The sequence below is a fragment of the Globicephala melas genome, chromosome 20 (assembly GCF_963455315.2).
Source record: "Globicephala melas chromosome 20, mGloMel1.2, whole genome shotgun sequence".
NCBI lineage: Eukaryota > Metazoa > Chordata > Mammalia > Artiodactyla > Delphinidae > Globicephala > Globicephala melas.
The window spans coordinates 8,670,251-8,692,892 of record NC_083333.1 but is presented as its reverse complement, the minus strand read 5'-3'; the positions used below and the strand labels follow the sequence as shown (position 1 = coordinate 8,692,892).

At 37.6% G+C, this 22,642-nt stretch overlaps 1 protein-coding gene across 5 annotated transcripts in view; it reads right to left on the bottom strand.

Moving 5' to 3' along the window:
* Window positions 1-34: 34 nt before the first annotated feature.
* Window positions 35-22,642, bottom strand: part of ASPA (aspartoacylase) — a 57,156-nt gene continuing 34,548 nt past the window's right edge. For 2 of the 5 annotated variants that reach the window (XM_060290559.2, XM_060290560.2), the window contains 6 exons: window positions 19,841-20,101; window positions 16,520-16,715; window positions 14,961-15,054; window positions 12,319-12,426; window positions 5,356-5,465; window positions 35-1,561 (listed from right to left, as the gene is read on the bottom strand). In XM_060290559.2, the coding sequence (XP_060146542.1) occupies window positions 1,364-1,561; window positions 5,356-5,465; window positions 12,319-12,426; window positions 14,961-15,054; window positions 16,520-16,715; window positions 19,841-20,076 (942 nt within the window). In that variant the 5' untranslated portion in view covers window positions 20,077-20,101 and the 3' untranslated portion in view covers window positions 35-1,363. Of the gene's footprint in view, window positions 1,562-5,355; window positions 5,466-12,318; window positions 12,427-14,960; window positions 15,055-16,519; window positions 16,716-19,840; window positions 20,250-22,112; window positions 22,218-22,642 lie in introns of those variants that run through there. The other 3 variants (XM_060290561.1, XM_030861776.2, XM_060290562.1) reach the window with 3 other exon arrangements.

Below are 22,642 nucleotides of genomic sequence, written 5' to 3'. Positions count from 1 at the left end.
AAGGTGATTGATAAATTGAAACTTTAGTAAAGAATTCAGAAGGAAGAGAGTTTATTCCAATGAAAATAGTTTTGGTAAAGTGCAAAAATAAATGCTGAAAATTTAGAAACAGTTTAATTGTGTGCTATAGAGCAGTGCATATGGAATGAAATGGGCTTAATGGAATTTGCTTTGCAAGAATGGAACTGTCTATATCTAGACATATATACGTTACAGATAATGTTAGTGTGATTTTGTAAATATATTTGAAACCATAAACATGGGTTCCATGGGGTCCAAATCATGGGATAAAGTGTTCTTTACTTGGCTGCCATGAGGAGGGAGGGGAGGCTCCTGCAGGGATTGGAGCGGGAGAGAGGCAGAGTTTTAGCCCGAGGACCTTTGAGGAGAAGAATCCTGGGAGTGAGGGACTTGGGCATTTAGGCCAGGGGGGAATGTCTTAAAAGAATGCATTTGTGAACCAGAGATGGCTTTGGGTCACATTTCCGCTAGTGTCCGCTGCCCTCTGCTCTTTCTGCCTTTACTACCTATGCTACTGGAGCCCAAAGACTTCCTTACACGTTGGCTGGGAAGAGGGGCAAGCGTGTTCTTTCAAAGTAAGAAGGGAGGGCTGGGAGCAACATGCCTGCCAAGTTGGGAAGGAACGTGAGCTTCTAGCGGGGCGTGTGAGAGGTCTGAAGGAGGTTCTTCGCTCCCTGAGGTCAACCCAGAACAAGTGGGCATGCCAGAGAAGTGATATTTTGTGATGCTTTGTGTGGGTGGCTGTCAGTGGACAAAGGACCATTCAGAGTTTCTTGATTTATTCATAATGTCACCTTTACAATCAGCCCTCATTTCTTGTTCACATTTCATCTTCAAAAGAGCATTGAAAAACCTACAGATAACACAACTACTGCTGAAGTCGATAGACTGGATCCTTAATACTTTATCATTAATTCAAATGTGAAAAAATTTAAAATACCATTAGTTTCTAGCAGCATTTTTATATTACTTGAAAACATACAACATTTAATTATATGCTCAAGTTATTTTTTTGTGTATATAGTATCTATTTCAATGTTAAAATTTAAATTCAAAGGCTGTTTACTAAGAATGTTAAACTATCAAAGTAGAAGGTATAAAAAGCTATACAGAAATAAGAAATGTGCTTCTTTGAATAAGTTACATACATAAAGTACGATATCTATAAAAGGTATTCATTAATGTATTCACTCATTCAAGAAATTTACCTGAATGTCCATTGTGTGCAAGGCACTGGGCTAGGTGCTGTGGAAATGAATAAGGCACAATTCTGCTCTTCAGGAGCTTACGAACTAGTAGAACTTTTCAACGTACCCTATAACAAGTGAGCTAGAAGTGATTTCTAATGTAAAGAGGAACGAATACTTTTCGCATTGAGTGTTAGTTTAGCTGTCTTTGCGAAAGCTTCTTTCTTTTCATAATATGCAGCCTCGTTTACAAACGCTGGGTACACGGTATGGTCTCCGCCCAATGGAATAGTCTTTCCATCAAGAGTTAAAAACACAGGATCCCCAGGGTGCAATGGTTTCCAGTCTTGATCCTCTCAGGAAACAATTAGAATACATAAATTACATTAGATTTTTCGCCTACTTTACACATTGTATAATGGAAAAGAATATGAAAAAGAACACATATATGTATAACTGAATCACTTTGCTGTACACCAGAAAGTAACACAACATTGTAAGTCAACTATACTTGAAGAAAAAATAAATTAAAAAAATGTTTATGTCAGGCTCTAGACAACTAAAATGACAGCATTGTCTTATTTTAAAAGAGATAGTGTAGAGGCATGTGAGTTATCTGACTAAACAGATTGAGCAGTTAATTTGGGCAGTGGTTTTAATAGTTCCCCTTTTTATTCTTATAACTGACACATGTGATTATAGTTTGCTTCAATATCAGGTTTGCCTTGAATATTGCCAAAGAGATTTATAATATCAAAAGGCAAAACTAAATGAGTGTCTCCTCAGGTGCATATCCTAACTCTTGCTACCTGAAGTTAAATTCTGCTCAGCAAAATTTAGGAAATATCCATTAAGAGCCTTCTGTGTATAAGACATTCTACTGTTGGGGATAAAAAATGAGTGACGTTGTGCCTGCATGCTAGGAGGTTCTATACTGGTGGGAACTGGTGGGAGAAGGTGGGGTGTGGGCTGGGAAAACTCTAAGACGACGTGGGTATTTCCCATACGTGTCCCCACATTAGGATAACAACTGAATCGTTTGAGAGGTCCCCACCAGGGTTTGGACCTGTGAGCCCTCAAACACCAATGCTGGCACCCCAAAGGAACCCTAGAGCAGTTCTCCTCAAACTCTGCTGTGTTTGCAAATCACATAGGGATCTTGTTGAAGTGCAGATTCTGATTCTATAGGTCTGGGGTGGGGGTCTGAGATTCTGTGTTTCTAACAGTTCCCAGCAGCAGAGCAGCATCACCTGAGAGTTTGTTAGAAAAGCAGAATTTGATTCCCCACCGCAGACCTACTAAGTCAAAATCTTCATGTTAACACATCCCCAGAGGTTCACAGGTGCAACATTTAAGTTTGAGAAGCGTTGCACCACAGCGATTTTCTGAACCCTGGCTGCATGTCACAATTACCTGGGATGTTTGAAAAATATAGATGAATAAAGGCTGGCCCCGTCTCAGATACATCAAATGGGAATCTCAAGAGTGGGGCTCAGGCATCACTATTTTCTAAATTTACATGCAGTAAAATCCAACCATTTTGGGGTATGATTCTATGAGTTTTGACAAATGTATAGCACAGGGTCATATAAGCATGTAATCAAGAAGCATAATTCCATGACACACCTCCTCCAATTCCCTCATGCTACTCGCTGTTATAGTCCGCTGTTTGTATCTTTTTTAAAGCCCCAGGTGATGCTACAGGACAGGGTGGCTGAGCACTACTGCTCCAGACCAGTGGTTTTCAGTCAGAGATGTGCCCCAGAACGACGGACAGGGTTTCTTCAACACCTCCCCACTGTCTGCGAGCCCCACCTGCAGAGATTCCGATGGGCAGTGCTACCCAAGCCTGAGCCACATGAAAATCACCTGGTGAACCTAATTGACTTCTTGTCTCCACCCTGATAAATTAAATCAGAATCCCTGGGCCGGAGAATGAGGATTTTACAAAGTTCCTCAGGTGATTCTCATGTGGCTGGAGCTTGAGAAGCACTGTATTAGTGCTTTTGTGATAGGCTCCAAGCATTGGGGGGTGGGAAGAGGGAACCTGGAGCATTCTAGTGAGCACCCCTGATTAAGAACCATCATTTTTAGAATAAAATCTGGACTCATAACCAGGTGCCTGCCTGAGTCTCTGGCTCCAGGGTCTCTGTTCACTTCCTACTCTCCGTTGACACTGGTCTTCTTGCTGTTCCTCAAACACTCCAAGTTTGCTCCAGCCTCAGAACCTTTGCACTTGTTTTCCACACGGCTTACTTCTCACCTTCCAGGTTCCAGCTTCCATGCCCTCATCTCAGAGATGGCTCTTTCTGACCACTCCATCTAGTAGGAACCCTTTGTTAACTGCTCCTATATTATTCTGTTTATTTCTTTTATAGCACTTATTACAATTTGAAATCATGTGGTTGATGTATTGTTTACTTATTCACGGTCTATTCTCCCCTTATTAGTATGGAAGCTCTATGAGAGACCCTATCTTGAATCTCAGGGCCCAGAACAAGCTGAGAAGTCCTTCAAATATATTTATTGAAATAGTCAATCAGTCAATCCCTCCTGTAGAATACTGAGCCGTTCCTTACTGTCTACCAAATCAAAATGATCCTTCCTGACTTTCAAGACCTACAACTAGCCCTGTTTATTAGTGATCCCATCAATCTTACCTCTCTGCCTCCCCAGGATGATTTTTGTATTTTTCATGGATATCCTTGAGGAATGTAAAACTTACATTTGTAACTATTGATACTATGTATAAAATAGATGACTAATGAGATAACTATGTATAAAATAGATAACTAATGAGAACCTACTGTATAGCACAGGGAACTCTACTCAGTGCTCTGCGGTGACATAAATGGGAAGGAAATCCAAAAAAAGAGGGAACATGTGTATACGTATAGCTGATTCACTTTGCTATACAGTAGAAACTAACACAACACTGTAAAGCAACTATACTCCGATAAAATTTTTTTTTTAAATCCTGTGTTGTAGCAGGTTGTGACATCATCACTTTGGCCTCTGTTTCTTGTATGTGCAATTTTTGTTACCTGTAGTGCTTTCCTCTTTTCTCTCCCCCAATCTTTATCTTTCTGTCCTTTAAAACACTGCCCAAGGCTCCTCCTTCAAGTTTCCACCCGGATCGCACTAAGGCACAAAGCTGGGTTTGCTCCACGAGTCTATTTTTGGGCAGGCTACTTTATTAAGTTGTAAGTCTGAATAACTATCATTAGGATCATTAAACGGGAGTCTGAACTGGATCAGTGGTTTTCCACCCTAATTACCCACGCCAATACGATCAGATTATCCCAGAGTGGGAGATCGTTATTTTTCAAAAGGCTCTCTAGGCAATGTGCATCCAGGGATGAATGTACCAGACTAGACAACCCACTGGATCACTTCCACATTTCTGAGGTCTGAGATTGTGCATGGAGATGGATGTTTTAGCTTTTTGGAATCTTTGCTCCTCTCTGCTTTTATCTCTGCCTTTTCCAGTTTTAAACCTCCTATACATTCCTAGGAGCCTTTTCTTCCCCTTCACTATGCCATTATTGATCAAACCACACAAGGAGCAGACATTGAGGTTTTGAGGAGTCAGGAAAAGGCGGCAGAAAACATTCCAGAGAAAAAGGTTCTGATTGTTTTGCTCTAACTTATACAGTAGTGATCACAGGGAGGTGGTAGCAATGTGGTCAACTGCAAAGAACATTCGTTCTGGATCTGTCATCAATAACTATAGGACTATGGGAAGGATATAATTTTTGAGCCTCTGTTTTCTTATATTAAAATATATATAATAATTCTTACCCATTGCACCTGAACAGGAATTTCACATTCTCTGACCCCCATCCCCACCTCATTATTCTGTTATAGCATCTGGTTATCTTCATTTCAAGATCACAGTTTAGACTTTAGTATATCTAGACTATAAATTCCACAAGAATATAAACCATGTTCACTGATGTACCCCCAGAGCCAGCAAAGGATTTACTCAGTAAATATTCACTGAGTGACGGTCTGAATACCTTAGACTGCAGTGTTTTTGAGAACATCAAATGAGCTCATGCATGTAAAGTGCTTTATGGACTGTAAAGTTCTACTCAAAGGTAGGGCATCATTATTTTCAACATTTAAAAGAAATAGTGAATGTTACCTGCAGTTTAGGGTGGATAATAGCAGCAATTTCTCCACTTTCATTCCTGGGATAATCAACTTTCTCCATTATTTTATAGACTTCAATAGCACAGGGAGGAAATTCTTTACCTATGGCAAAAACAATATGTATAAATAGCAACTAACAGAATCTCCTGAAAAAAGGGAAGTTGATACTTTAAAGAAGGAAGAAGAATGAAAACTGAAGACAGACAGTTACAGGGAGAACACACTATTTTCTTGCTTTTGAACCATTTTATTGTGAAGTATAACACTCAGAAAGTACATGAAACATAAGTATATAGTTTAATGAACTGTAAAGTGATTAGCCATGGAACCACCACCCAGGACAAGAACATTGCCTGCATACCAGCATCCCTGCATGTCTCTTTCCCATCATGATCCCATCGCCTTCCCATCTGAGCAGTAATCACTAATTTTGGTAATGACTCACTTGCTTTACTTTATAGTTTCACCACCCGTGCATGAATCCCACACAATATAGTTCAGGTTTGCCTACTTCTGAATATTTTACAAATATAATCAATCAATATATGCATCTTGTGTCTGTCTTCTTAAGATCAACTTTTGGGGAAGATTCATCCCTATTGTGGTATGTAGCTATTGTTCATTATATTTGCAGTATAGTATTCCACTGTGAGAAAATGCCATAATTTATTTATTCTTTCTATGGTTTATAGACATCTTGCACATTTCCAACTTGGGGCTATTAAGAAAAATGCCACAGGCTTGTACAGCTTCAGGCAGAGAGCTGCTCTGCCACCACTAACACTGAGACACTGTACAGGACCTTCTTTCTGGTGCTTGAATGTCCTAACCTAAAGCTGAAAAAGCCACCCTTAGAGGCACATGTCATTGGCCATAACAGCTCTTGCTCTAGTGTTATCTTATTTCATCATTGCCAGCATTACCAAAATGCTGAGCGTTGGCTCTATGACTAAAGATCTCAGGTCCCAGAGGCCTTTAACTTCCTTGGCCTATGGAGTAAGTGGACAATATATTATAAAGGACTTGTACCCTTTCTATTAACAATAAGAAGTTTAGGTTTCATAATCCTGAACCAATCCAATACACCAAAGAGTCCAACACTCGATTTCTTATTTTCTTTGATTTCTTTGTTTCTTCTATTTATTGGATTTGTCTGTGTCTTACTGAGTTTTTCATGGTTACACTGTGCTTGAAAAATGAAACTTCCAGGCTGTCTAATAGGTTAGAGTGGCTTTAAAAAAATTCAATTTATTTAAATTAAAAAACCCCTCAGACAGTTCATCCATTTCTCCCATCCCTACCTGTTTCTGCTTTAAGGCAACCCCCAATTTGTTTTCTGTATCTACGAGCTTGGTTTTAAATTTTTATTTATTCATTTTTAGATTTGACATATAAGAGAGATCATATGGTAATTGTCTTTCTCTGCTTGACTTATTCATTCAGCATAATGTCCTCGAGGTCCATCCATGCTGTCACAAATAGCGAGACTTCATTCTTTTTTATGGCTAAATAATATTCCATTGTATATGGATACCACAATTTCTTCATCCATTCTCCCATTGATGGACACAGGTTGTTTCCATACCTTGGCTATTGTAAATGGTGCTACAATGAACACAGAGGTGCCTATAGCTTTTCGAATTAGTGTTTTCATTTTCTTTGGATAAATACCCCAAAGTGGAATTGCTAGATCATATGGTAGTCTTATTTTTAATTTTTTGCAGAACCTCTATGCTGTTTTCCATAGTGGCTGCACCAACTTAGACTCCCACCAACAGTGCATAAGTGTACCCTTTTCTCTACATCTTCAACCAAACTTGTTATTTCTTATTTTTTTGATAACAGCCATTCTAAAAGGTGTGAGGGGATACCTCATTATAGTTTTGACTTCAATTTCCCTGAAGATTAATGATGTAAAGCATTTTTTCACGTATCTGTCAGCCATCTGTATGTCTTCTTTGGAAAAATGTCTATTCAGATCTTCTGCCCATTTTTAAATCACACTTTTTTTTTTTTTTTTTTGCTGTGAGTTGTATGAGTTCTTCACATATTTTGGATAGTACTTCCTTATCAGATACATGATTTGCAAATATTTTCTCCCATTCAGTAGATTGTATTTTCATTTTGTTGATGGGTTCCTTTGCTGTGCAGAAGCTTTTTAATTTGACAGAGTCCCACTTGTTTATTTTTGCCTTTGTTGCTTCTGCTTTTGGTGTTAGATTCAAAAAATCACCAAGACCTATTTCAAGGAGCTCACTGCCTATGTTTTCTTCTATAAGTTTTATAGTTTCAATTCTTATGTTCAAGTCTTTAATCCATTTTAAGTTAATTTTTGTGTATGGTGGTTAAGATGGTGGTTGAGTTTCATTCTTTTGCATGTGGCTGTCCAATTTTCCCAACATCATTTATTGAAGAGACTGTCCTTTCCCCATTGTATATTCTTTGCCCCTTTCTTGTAAATTAAATGACCATATATACATGGGTTTATTTCTGGGCCCTCTATTCCGTTTCATTGATCTGTGTGTCTGCTTTTATGCCAGTATTATATGGTTTAATTACTACAGCTTTGTAATATGGTGTGAAGTTAGGGAATGTGATGCCTCCAGCTTTGTTCCTCTTTCTAAAGATTGCTTTGGCTATTCGGGGTCTTATATGGTTCCATAAAATTTTAGTTAAGGATGTTCACAAACAACACTAAACCAAAAGATGTTCTCAAATTATGCCTACCGACACACTGTCCACAAGTACACCGAGGTAGGACAGAGGTAGAAAACGGAACTTAAAAAGCCAGTGTGGGAGAGAAAGAGGCTAGGACTGGGAGTCATGATACCTAGGCTCTAGTCTCCTAGCTGTGTAAACTTGAGCAAGACACTGAACTTCTCGAAGCTCACTTTCTTTACCTCTCAAATGAAGGTTTCACATTAGTTTACCTTGAAGGACTCTTCCAGCTCTGACACTCTGTGATTGCATAACTTCAGGAGGACGTTCAACTGGTTAGATGACTTCCCCACTGTGCTCCTTCTCTTAACTAAGTATGTTAAACATTTGGGTAGCTCCTGAGCAGTGAGATATTGCGATGCAGGCAGTCTGCCAACAGTGGAGTCCAACTAACAAAGACGCAGCATTAAACAACCCAATGCCCAGAAACTTGGAAAAGCAGTAGTTTACATTTATACCAGGCAAACTCTTAATAAACAGGATGAACTTTCATCCAGCGTAGAGCCCCTAGTGTGCTATGGTTGCAATCCAAAGAAAAATCTTCCTTTCCCCTTGGCGTGGAAAGTGCAGCCAGGGTTGGAATGCAGATACCCCATGATTACTTCTGTATCAGTTAGCTTTTGCTGCGTAACGCACTATGCCAGAGCTTAGTGCATAAAACAACAACCACCTAATTTAGCTCATGACTCTGTGCGTTGGTTGGCCCGTTCCTCTGGTCTAGGCTGGACTGGCTGATTTCTAATTGGCTTGCTCATGCATTTGTGGTGAGATGGCAGGTCAGCAGGAGGCTGGATGATCTAAGACAGCTTTACTCTCATATCTGGCATTTGACAGGCTGTCAGCCGGAGCTGCAGGACTATTGGCTGGGGTGTCTCAGTTCTCAGCCTCACAGTCTCTCATTATCCAGCAGGCTAGGGTGGACTGATTCACATAATGACAGTGCAAGGTTCCCAAGGTCAGCAAGAGAGCAAGCCCTGATGTTCAAGTTCTTTTCAAACCTCTTCTGTGGCACAAAACACGTCACATGGCCAAGCCAGATTCAGGTGGTAGGAAAACAGACTCCATCTCTTGATAGGACATGGAAGCAGGGAAGGGAAGAATTTGTGGCCATTTTTAGAATTTACCACACCTTCCAAGATGAAGATGGAAACAGCAGATGTCATACCTTTAAACCAGAAGGTCCATTGGGAGGAAAGGAGAAAGTGGTAGAACACAAAGGAGCATGTTTTTGCTACTTAGAATCTCAGAGCTAGAAGGAGTCTCAAATGCCTAAGTTTCATCGATGCTTGAATATTCTCCGTATCTTTCTGATCAAGTGGTCATCTTGCTCCTGCTTTTAAACAACCTCACAAAATGTGGTCTGTTCCATTGTTGGTCAGCTTCGTTAATTAGAAATCTCTTTCTTTCTTTCTTTTTTATTTTTAATATTTATTTATTTGGCTGCACCAGGTCTTAGCTGCAGCATGCGGGATTTTTTTTTTTTTTAGTTGAGGCATGCAGGACCTAGTTCCCTGACCAGGGATTGAACCTGGGCCCCCTGCATTGGGAGCGTGAGTCTTAACCGCAGGACCTCCAGGTAAGTCCCAGAAATTTCTGTCTTTAGGTAACACTATCCCACCGATTCTATTCTGGCCTCTGAGTCACAGAAAACATGTCTAATTCCTTTCCAATATAACACTTCTGAAACTCTGAAATAAAATTGGCCTTAAGACTTCTTGTTGCCAGTCTAAGTATCTTTGATTCTATCAGGCTCCACTCATATTGTCACATACACGAGGATACATGTGAATGTACTTTGTAAACTGAAGTTCTATGTGTAAACTGAAGTTCTATCTTTGGATCATTCCTATTATGGTTTTCAAACTCTTCAACGTGCTCAACTAACTCCTTGGCTAACCTTTACTTTGTAGATGTTTCTCCTGAAATATGGACTTGGAATTTATTCAGCGGTCTCCAAATGTTGTTTAGCCAAGCAGAAAAGAGACTATCACTTCCTTCATTCTGGGATTTTTTAACATGAAAGTAAAATTTTGTTCCTGATGTATTTAACCTTAAACATTTGGTCTAGATTATTGTTAAATATTGTCAGAACTTTTTGGATACACCTTTTGAACCCAGATACTTTCCTGATAGCTTCCTGTCACTTACCACTTATATAAGCATGTCACTTATGTCCTTATCCAAGTCACTAATAATAACTTTGAGTAGCACAGAGCCAAAAATGGAGCTCTTCTATACATTTCTAGAGACTTTTCTTCAGATGGTATGATCCTTTTGCCAGCATTGTTTGGATAATGGTGCTCTTTCCATGTTAGTTAAAAATCCATCAAAGTGGAGAGTCTAAATTAATAATGGTTTTAAAATGTTGAATTGCAGAATCCTTTGGTTAAATGAAATGTTACAAGGATAAAACAGATAGAATTGCTCTGATTGAAGCAGAGGTGGGCTGGCTGTCCCGGAGCTACTAGGACAGCTACTAAATCCCTACCCAGTAGCAGGAATCTATGGACTGTGATTTGAAAACCATGTGTTTTTTCAGTCAGGTCTGTGGCCTTCTACCTGGGTGCATTGTTTCTTAACATCATAGTCTCACACTCACTATTTGAATGGTTTCTTGTGAATAACTGATGACCTTCCCAACACCAGGTCCACTAGACCGTATAGAACCTGTCCTCAGACAAAGGTGGTAGAATGCTGATTTTCAGTCTTTGTGACTTTGGAGTCAAAGGATTCCCAAGCACGGAAGAAATTCCTGTGATCACAGTAGGATGCACAAACAGGTTAAGGGATTATACTCCCCACAGGCACTGAACTATTCACCAGCCCTCTCACTGTAATGGCCCATTCCTCAACAAATAATTTCAGTTCTGCCTGTATGAATAATTATTTACATAAGATGCCTCTTTGATTTTACTTTTATTATAATTCTTAAAAATTTTAAGTTATTTTTAAAATAATTAATAGATTTCATTATTTTTTCTGCTGCAGTTTTAGGTTTACCAAATGAATGAGCAGATAGTACATAGAGATCCATGTACCCATCTCACCACCAGCCCCATCTGTTTTGTAATTGCACGAATAATACATGAATACATCATTCTTCCTGAACACAATTAAAACAAAATTAACCTGGTTTTCCCCTCCTCTCCCCAGTAATTGCTGTTATCGGTTTGATATGTTTTCTTCTAGAACTGTTCCTATGTACTAACATATATATTTATGTATATTCCAGCAAGTGTTTATTATTATTATTTTGAAGCAAATTGGTATATTGTATGTTTTGGTCTGCAACTTGCTTTCTTTCAATTAACAATGTAGTTTGAAGATCTTTCCACGCTATTTTATTTAACTAACCAACTGATGGATATTCAGGTCATTTCCATTGTTTTGCTTTACATACAATGCTGCAGTGGCCACCCTTGTATGTGGCATGTAGGTGTGCATGTGTTTGTGTTTCTTTGAGATGTGGAACTGCTGGGTCATAGGATCTGTGCGTATTAGAAAGTGGTTACTGTAAAATTACCCTCTAAGTGTCTTTACCAATTTATACCAGCAGGGAAGGACAATGTCTCCTTTTCCTACACCCTTACCAACACTTAATATTATCAGATTTTAATATTTTCCCAATCTAATGGGAGAAAATGGTTTTGCATTTTAATTTGCACTTTTTTTTTTTTTTTTTTGCGGTACGCGGGCCTCTCACTGTTGTGGCCTCCCCCATTGCGGAGCACAGGCTCCGGACGCGCAGGCTCAGCGGCCATGGGTCACGAGCCCAGCCGCTCCGCGGTATGTGGCATCTTCCCGGAACGGGGCACGAACCCGTTTCCCCTGCATCGGCAGGCGGACTCTCAACCACTGTGCCACCAGGGAAGCCCCTAATTTGCACTTTTTGATCACTAGTGATACTGGACATCTTTTCATCTGTTTATTGGACATTTGTATTTCTTTGCTTTTAAAAATGGAGATTAATAGGAAAATGAGGATTTCATTTGGGGAGCTTTATTTGGTAGCTGCTTTTCTTGAATGTGTCTACACTGGTCATTGACGAATGGCTGAAGTGATTAAATTTTTTAAAAAGCAACTGATGTCACAAACATGGCAAATGTAACCTAGGTTCCATTGCTATTTCAATGTTTAGTGGTTAAGTCATTATGTGTACTCCATTTCATCTTCCTTTTCTGATTTATTTACACACACAAGCTAACAATTAAAGAAACAATTTCTGCCTACTACTTACCTTCATTGAAATTATGTATAAAGTCAAGAGCATGTTTAATCATTTTTCTCATTTGATCCAGAATATCAGCTCTCAGAACCCCTTGAGGCTGGGGACCAACTTCTATACCTAGGTACAGAAGGGGAGACAGTCACACTCATCTAAGTATTAGAATATAAGATCGAGCATTCTCATATATCAAGATCTAGAATCCCATTATTAAAAATGATTAAAGAGGTAGACCATGCAGCACCATGGAAAATATTTGAGACCTAATGTTAGGCAAAAAATAAAGCAGAACATTTACATGTACAAGTTATATGCATAGTAAATAAAGACTGGGAGAGAACATGGGAAAAAAATCAAAGAGTTGTGTTATAGTAGCAAGGTTTTGGGGTCTTTTTTCTTTAAATTTCCTTCAATATTGTCAAAATATTAAAAAGTAATAATATAGTAAAAGGAGCAGACAAATTTATACTGACAAAATAATAAGTGGCCACAAAGAGAAACTGTCACGGACCTAACATTTAGCTTGTAGGAGAAAACACATCTATAATATTTAGTAATAGAAATCTAGACTAAATGAGCCATGGATTGAAGTCAAATGACAACCTATGTGACCCTAGAGCAACATTCTTGCCTTTAATATAACAACCCATCCCAACATGATAGTGAAATGGTTTTAATTTTCTGTAGAAACAATTTGTATTCATTTCTTCTCACCCCAGTAAAATTCTGCCTGTACTATCAGGTCTATTTCGTGTGGCTGTCAAGCATCCATCCATAAACCTACAAAATACTCTTTCTCTAAACCACTTATCTAGTCCCTTCCCTCCTGCCCAAGTCTCCCACACTGTTATCACTCCAATCATCATCTTAACCATTTACAAAACCATTTACCAAGTATAGCATCATCCACTCTCTTCCACCAATTCATATACAGTCTTTTCCACCTATTCTATTTTCATCCACTTCTGTTATTTCTCAGTTCACAAAATCTTACTGTATTCTCTTTTATCCTCATTTTCATTTTTGTGCTTAGCTTTCCTGGATATACTTAAGTATATGATATAAGTGCGGTTAAGGTATGTATCAGTACATAAATGATTTGTACAAATGTGTGAAAATGTGTTCATGGATATGTCTTGTATGCATACTGTAGAAGACATTGTTGGTTGCCTACCCAAAATTCATTCTGTCTTACTCCTTGCTGACAGAGTCCTGATTTTGGTTGGGGTATCCAACTCAGGAGTAAATGTAGAATAGTTTTAGTCAATCATAGTAATCTCGTTAATCCTAGTGATTAATTTAAGAATGGATATGTGACCCAGTTCTGAACTGGCCATAATGGAAGGTCTGCAGGGGAGTTGCTGGGAGTCTCCCTTCTTCCACTAGATGTTGTCATGTTGGCATATGATGCTTGAAATTACAATGAACATCTTGTGGCACCTAAAGTCATAGGAGTATTATAAAACATTGAGTTGGAGAGAGTGTCTCTCTGATCTTAAGTGTTTTTCCCCCCAATGGCTGGATGATATAAAAAATATTCCAAATAAAATAGTAAAGTTGAAAGGAGAACATACAATATTTCTATTACTTATGATGATCTTAATACTCCCCCATATTGAAACCTTTGAAAGATTTGGCTCTCTTTTTACGAGCCAAACATATCAGTAGATATTTGTTCTACCTAAGAGCAGCATTGCCCCCTAAATGTAATAGGCCAAGATTGCTCTCTCAAGACTTGGAAATCCTATGCTTTATATGGTGTTACAGAGAAAAAGGAACTTTATCCGTTATTGTCAAGCATTTGGTTTGTTTCAAATAATTACCTATACTTGGCTATTTAGCTTGCCTCAACTGATCCCTTGATTATGCACCAAAATTATCAATAATTGAATAACCAAGATAACCTTAAATTTGCTTCTATTGTTTGACAACTTGTTTTTAAATTAAATTTCTCTTATTTAAACCACCTGAGATCTGACAAAAAAGATTTTAAGTCGTGACAGCAACTTTAATGATTATAGTGTGGTCTGCAAACAATTACGCTAATAGGTCACTCAGGAAAGAGAATGGAATACAGAAAAAGAGACTGTCTGTCTGGGAGGGTGTATGAGAGTGCAAACCTGCATGTTGGAAGTTACCAGAAGGTAAAGATGAATTCACAGCCCCGTGACTGACAGGGCAAACAAGTGAATGGATAACAAACACAGGTTACCAGAGACTCTACTGCAAAGCAGGTGCTAAGAGGGATGTTGGGAGAGAATTTTCCAGGGGTCTTTTGTACTTCTGCACATCTTGCCAGCAAGATAGTGACTGCCTTGGCTCAGATTATATTTTTAAAGAATGTTTGTATAGTAAATAGTCTTGGAAGATAGGGATGGTGTCTTCCTTAAGCAAAAGGCAGGCTGCTTACTGTCCATTATAAAAGATTCAAATTCCCTCAGCTCAGTGTTTTTTCCTGGAATATAGAAAGCTGCTCAATGAAATTGAGGAAATCTGCTATAGTTAGAGACTGCCTGCGATATTTTGCTTATTACTTGACAGTTATAAGCCATACTGATAAGCCAAGTAGCTATAAATAGTCTTTAAATTAATTTTCTCAGAGTTTCATCTCAGACATATTTTGTTTAGTTGTGACAGTGGGAAATATGACTTACCAACAGGATACTTGGCTATAGAACGAGTGGTTGCATATCTGAGGGAAGGATGCTCAATAAGGTAAACATAGCAGGGTAATGGAGCCAAAGAAGTCTGAAAAGAATTTAAAACATTTTTCTTATTATGTAAAGACCATATGCCTTGTTCTCTTTGCTATTAGAGAGTCAATAATGTCTTCAATATGTTTCACTTCATCAACTAAGATTAGTAAGACAGCTTTATGAAACACACTCTAAAATCCGATGGTATTATTAAAGGTTTGAAAGCACATAAATGAATTACATATAAAATTGGATAATACATAGCTTTCTGGATAAAATGTACATTAAACAATTCCCCAGAACCATAAACAAAGAATATGAATAAATTCTTTTTCTGAATGGATTTGGTTATTTTTGTTTTCACCACTGGTTACACTTACTATGTAGCTTAGTATTGGTCTCTTAAAGAATTCTTTTTCTACCCCTATGGGCCAGGTCCCTACAGATGTCGGCTAACTCCCCCTACCTCCACTTATCTGAATGAGAATTCAAGATGGCCCTCTCAGTTTTGATAACATGCTGCTTCTGTGCCTGGCAAGCAAAGTATTCAGCTCTCCCTTCAATCAGCAGCAAAGAATAGCTGCATTATGATCTCTTACCAGAACTACTATTTAGTCAACGCCAAAAAATTCAAGGAAACAAAACTAATAATCTTTACTATCTGCCAGGCATTCAGCTAAGTGCAGTAAATATTTTATCTCATTTAAGGCTTATAACAGCCATATGGGGTAAGTATTGTTATGATGTCAATTTTATAAAATGAAGAAAGCAAGGTTTGGGGAGTTGAATATCTTGTTCAAAGTTAGTGAGAGAAAGCCAGGATTTGAACCCAGGCACTGGCTATATGGGTCACACTCTTTCCATTAAATCATACTAGATCTTACCAGCTCTCCGGAAGGAAGGCTATCCTTTATATAAAAATAATCATACAGTTTATTATGTGTGTTTTTGTTGGCTTGTTATTCTCTAGCAGTTTTTCTCTAGGTATAGCAATGGATTGCTGATATTTTTCATCTTGTAGATTTTTGAGCCTTAAAATGATTAGCTATATGAAGTACTGAAAGATCAGATGTATGTTAGGGTATCTGAATCAAATGGAGACAAGCGCAGGACTAAAGAGAGCCAACCTTTTTACCATTGGTCTTTAGTCAACATTAAATGACTATATTTTGAGCTTCCTAAAATGGTAATTGAGCCACTTCAACCATACCATTTAAAATTTTGGTGTTAATTTTACCACATAGCCAATGATTTGGTGGCTGTCTTGATAAAAGATTTAAAATTTTATAGACACAATGGTCCATATGTTTTATCATTTTATTCATTGCATTTATTGTTTTACTCATTTCTTCTCCTTTTCTCCCGCCTGTCACTACTACCTCTATTCTGGCGCTCCTCGCAGCCCCCCATTTCCCTTGGACCCTCCCTCCTGACCCTTTTCTGCTTGTTTCACATCTATAAGTGACTTAAAATTATGGATCCTATGCTAACTTGTAAATTAATAACATTGACATTACCTTAATATAATGAAACATCTGAATTAAAAAGTCATTCCTGGAATCTTCAAGAATAAGAGTGCACCCCATATTAGAAGTAGTGTTGTGAAGGTCAAAAATAATGTCATACGAATCTTCACTATCTTTTGGACCAAATAAATGATTTATTTCTTGAGCCCTTCTCACTTCATACGGCAAATCCTCTGACATTTTTTTGCTGTTATTAGCAGAGAGAAAAAGATTAACAACATCTGCAGCTAAGGTAACATAAATATACAATAAGAACACAGTATATAAGAAACCAGTTGGTAAACCTTTAATATGAAAAATCTGTAAAGGAATTGGAAATTTATTTGAAAACTTTATAATCGAAAATTTACATTTTTTCCTTCTATTTGATTCCATGTAATGTTGCACTGACATGCTTGCAAATAATAGTTCATTTATGTGGTTGGTCACAAGAAGGACATTTCCGTTTATCATTTGACTTCAACCCTGAACAAAATTCTTCCATTAATTTAATCAACAGTCTCTTAGTAGTTAAGTGCACTAGGCTATAATGGAACTAGACCATCAAATGCACCGATTTTTCTTTTTTTTTTTTGCACTACAGCTAGTTCTAGTGCACAAAAATAGTCAAAGTTAGGTGCTCACATCATCTAATTAGGGATTCTTAAGTGATGTCCAGGAACCACTAGTGGTTCAGGGTCAAGCTTTACAGAGAAGAGTCTGTAGACCCTGCAAAAATACAAAAATTTGCAGGTATATGCATACATGCATTTTCTGGGATGACGGTTGATAGTTTTTATTGAATTCTCAAATGAGTCTCTACCTGCCCCACCCCCAGTGGTTAGGATACATTTTTTTCTTAACGTACATGATAATTTAAATTTATTTTTCCTCATTAAAGCATTCAACCACATTTCTCTCTAATTCCATTTATTTCCATTCTCTGACTGTTTTTGTTAGTATCTTCAAAGGACCTACAGTTTGCGCCTGGGTAATTCTTGCCTGGAAATCAGTCAAGAAAGTGGAGCAGCCATTTTTCAACTATGGGACAAAAGCTGCACATCAAGGCCGGTGCAGTGGGAAGATAGGAGGAGTCTGCGGCACTGATGATATCATTGAGCCACTGTACCAGCCCTGGACTGCCTACCTCTGGACTTATTACTTGTGAAAAAGAAACCCTTATTTGTTTAAGCTACTGTTTTCAGATTTCTATTACATGCAACCAGACATAGTTCCTAAAGGATACATATGCACTTTAAAAGTTAATTCATGCAACAACTTCATGAATTCTCCCCCTCCCTCAACTGATTTGCTTCTCATTCTCCCCCATGTGAGTAAATCACACCACAGCCACCCAGTTGCCCATGGTCAAGGCTTGAAGTCTTGAAAGATAATAGACACTTTGAGCTCTTGTGCCTGGAATCCAGGTCCCACGGGAAGAGTCCCAAAGGATAAAGCTGAAAGAATAGGCAGGAACGATATCCTAAAGGGAATGACATCTATATGCTAAATTACTTAACTCTATTCTGGATAGGAGATTTTTGAAGAATTTTTAGCAGGGGAAAGACATGACAAGATTTGCATGTTAGAATGATCCCTATGGCTAGTGCCATACAGACAATACATGGTAGGGAGGATTGGAGTAAGGCTGGATGCAGGAAGATTCTTTAGGATGCTACTCTACCTACCTACAGAACAAGTAAACTAAGGCAGTAAAAATGGTGAGGAAGACTGGATTTGCAAAATACCTACAACTATTCAATATTTGAATAATTGGGAGACTCCGTAACCCACTAGACGTAGGGGATGAAGAATGGGGAAGGTTCTAAGATGATTTCCATAGGTGATTTGGTGGGTAATCGTGACATCACTGAGATGACGAATAGAGGAAAAGCAGCAAAATTTGGGAGAGGGAAGATGAGAGAAGGTAATTAACTTATCTATTTCATAAGTTTCCATAACTACCCTGAGAGAGAACTGTCTAGCCTCTGATAAGTGTTAAATGCAAGAAGTAGAAAGTGAATTTAATTAAAGAGACTACTCTCATTGAAATGCATGTTATTGAGTGGTCATAATAAGAAAACTCACTCTAGTTCATCTCAGAGTTATTTGGGAAGTTAACATGCCAACTAAAAGTTATTCTTCAAGAAATCCTTACTTGTAATATGAGTTAGTTAACAGCTGTTTTAGGTGAATAGATAAACCTTAATTGTGTTGACATAACCTCAGTCATGAAGATAAAGCATTTTTGAAATTAAAATTTATGTTAGTGAGAACATGGCCTGATACGCAAGCTATGGCTAATGTATAATTGCCCCAGAAGAATGTATTCCATAAAGTGAGGCAAATTTGTATAAATGTAGTAACCATCTTTTGATCTGTGATGAGATTAAGTAACTCTTTAAACTCAAATTAGGATTTAATAGAAAATGAGTACATAAAGTGGTGCTCCATTAGTTGTTCCTGTGCATGACTTATATCTTAGCTTGTAGTCTGCCAACCCATTGAAAGTAGAAACCACTTTGTCCATAGCTTTGTACTCCCACAGTACCTGGCACAGTGCCCCATGAAGAGTAGGTATTTAATAATAGTTTTATGTAAATGAAAGAAAGAAGTGGTAAAAAGCTTAGAAGCCTATATATCTACAGCGGTAGCTCTAATGATGTAAAAAAAAGGCAAATTTATGATTGCATACACTGTATGCAATGTATCATCAGCAGTAATTTAAATTCAGAAAATTCAGGTCTTAGTAATCCATTACTGAAGGTAGTACATCTACTCCTCAGATCACAGAGCAGTCTAATGTTTTCTGATGATAGACATTTATTCACTCTTTCATTAAACAAATATTCACTGAAACATTACACTTTTCTTAACTAGAACTTTCTGCACTACCATAAACATAGTTGCAAAACACATAGTAGTAAATCACCTAGAAGCTAACAAATATGTAACCAAGCATAGTGGCCAAACATTCATTTAATGCAAAAGACTATTAAATCTGCTTCTTTAAAGATACGACTTAAAAATAAAAACCTTTGTTATTTGTTGTCTCAGTCTGTGTAGAATACATTTAAAAACAACATCAGTTAAGAACAGTCTGATGGTTATAAAAGTTTATAAAAGAGCCCATGAATGCCCAGTTTAGAGAACTGAGTAATTCATAATGGCGTATAACAAAAGTGAAAGTGATCTTATTCACAAGAGCGACTATATGTACAAACATGAATATCAAACATATATACATATGCTCTCACACACACTACTTTTCAGACACATCCACATCCACACACGTGTGCATGCATACACACACAACACAACATATAGTCTTACCCAAGATTTTCAGGTCCAAAAACTCGATTCAGGTCACAGTCAATATATCTGGTGCACTCCTTCACTGCTCTTGGGTTGGTAATAAATGGTTTTACTTCCAGCCCTGTTCTCTGAATCTCAGTGCCGTTCTGCAGCCAGTGCTTGACTAGGAATACTCCTGTTAGTTCATTCCCATGAGTTCCTCCAAAGATAGCAACCTTTTTAATAGGATCTTCAGCAGCGTGACAGGAAATCATTTTATCAAGTAGTTTTATCTGATTTCTGCAATTCAGAAGAGAGGAGATCAAAGAAAACTTAATTTTGTAAGCAAAGTTTAGAAATTTAAATCTAAATGAAACTTTAACCAAAGTGCAAAGTTAACCACGCGAGAACTTGAGTGGAGTGTATTTTAATTTTCTGGTACAAGTTCTGAGCCCTGTTTATTATAAGAACACTCCCTTATTTAGCCCTGCCCTTTACCATATTTGGATTAAAATATGCAGAGATCAACTAGAGATACAGCTGTTTAACTTCTAACTCCCTCAAATGGTCGGCAGACCTAAATGCAATAATAAATTAACATCTCACACTAATGCAAAACTTCTGTTTTCTCTTCAGCTAGAATGTCATCTAATGGTGCTTTCATGACTATTTGTAGTAGTAAAAATAGATTACACTTTTCTTATCCTCAAAACTATAAAAAATAAAGAAAAGGTCTATAGTATGCCTGTTATTATTCAATATTTATGTTTCCACTTTAAACCATTTCTTCTCTGAAACGAGTTCAGGCCCTTTTTTATCATCTGAGGGCATTTGAATTTCATCTCTATAAACAGCCAATGGCAGATCTTCAGAGACCTCCTCTGGAACCACTATCCTTTCTTTCAGAATGCTTTTTCATGGTCAGAGATGCAAGAACCAAATCAATGGTCACTGGGTCTTAAAAAGCTACTTTGAAACATGCTTTCATTTCTTTCTCATGAAGTTATTAGTAATTCTAAGTCGACTTGCTTAGGGATCTTCCTCACTTTTTGCCCAAATACTAAAGGAAAAACAACTGTTAGTAATTTTCAAGACTTTGTAATGCCTGAAAATGTCTTGGGGCATGCTATATATACGAACCAGATTATATGAGTTTATATGGACAAAGCTTAATTTACTGGCAACAGAGACTCTCCACTGGAATGTGTTACTCAAGAGGGGGTCTTATTAGGGGAAACTATCCAGAATACTGTACTAAGATGATTACATCCCTTTGCAGAAATGACTCTGAGCCAAATCCGATTTGATTTCATGCTCAATCATCCAGAAAGTCAAACATGTTCAAGTACTGAAAACACTATGTGCTAGTAATGGGAGATTGTTTGAAAGGGGTATGACAAGAGTAATTCATTACAACTGCAGAGTAGTTCAATTTATAATGTTTTTCCGCATACGTTATCTCAGTTTATTCACATATCCACTTTATGAGATAGGATGGGTTAGGTATTGACATCCCCATTGCAGAGGTAGAGAAAAAAGAGGTTAAATAACTTGTTAAATTTCCCAAGCTTCCAGGAGAAAACTAGGCCTGAGATCTAGGTTTGCTGAATCTAAGTCCAGTGTTTTTCACAGAACAAAAGGGTGTTCCCTGTTATTTTTGGCTTTCCCCAAAGTTCTAATTTTGCTCTTTCCGAATTCACATGAACAGTCACTACAATGTGCTCAGGAAACAAACAAGCTTACAAACAAACACATGATGGAAATATAAAATGTGAATGCTTCAAAATATTTAATAAACCAATACCTGTGTTCTTCCTTTAAGAGATTATAATGCAGAGATAGAGAAAGCATAATAATAAAATCAAAACGTACACATTAAAATTACTGTTCTAATTTCAGATAAAGCCCTGCAGCCTTTGATTTTCTGCCCACATCCGTGTACACTGAACACTTCATTGTAGAGATGCAGAAAACAAGCATAAATGTAAACAGATGACAGTCGTATTGTTTAGTTACTTTGGTTTTAAGAGCAGTAACTATGGTGAATTATTAACACTCGATTATGTTTGTTTCTTTTCTGCCAATTTGTGGTTAGCTCTGTCCTTTGCCCTAGTCTCTCTGGAAATGCTGCTTCAGCTATGTACTTGGAGCTGGCACAAATGACTTGCATTTCGAGGCTTGTTTTATGGAATTTTAACAGAACAGCACTCTGAAGCACATCTAACATTCATAAATAAAGTCTCCCTTACATATCAAAATGAATAACTTTTTTCAGAGTTAATGAATTGTAGTAATTCTGTCCTATACTTACCCTGTTTATTGTGTACAGAGTTTGTCTTCTGCGGAAAGCTTTATTAGAAAAAAAGGAGAGCATTTCCTTAGAACTAGAGCAACAGAGGCTTTTCATACTCTTATACCAAGTTAACTTCCGAAAGATTTTTAACTCCCTGTTTCCCAAAGCACACCCTACAAAAAATACAAATTCTTATTAGTCTAGTCCTTTCCGAGAATTCAGAGAACTCATAGTATACAAAGTGAGACCCTTTCTAGTTGTCACTATCTCACAATTAGGTTGAATATTTAATGTTTTGAAGGACTTAAAAAAAATAAGCCTGACTTCCAGTACTACAAATGTTTTGTAGGGATGTTGGTGCCTGATTTATTAGTAAAATAATATACTTTAAAACAAAGGGAGAATAAATTTTTCATAGTCATGGCTGTCCAATTGATCAATGTCAGAAAATTTGTAGGAAACAAATTCAAGGCAGAGTTGTTTCCAAAATAGTATGATTGGGGGATGAGAGGGTTTTCTCTCCAATACGACACATAAAGCATCTCATA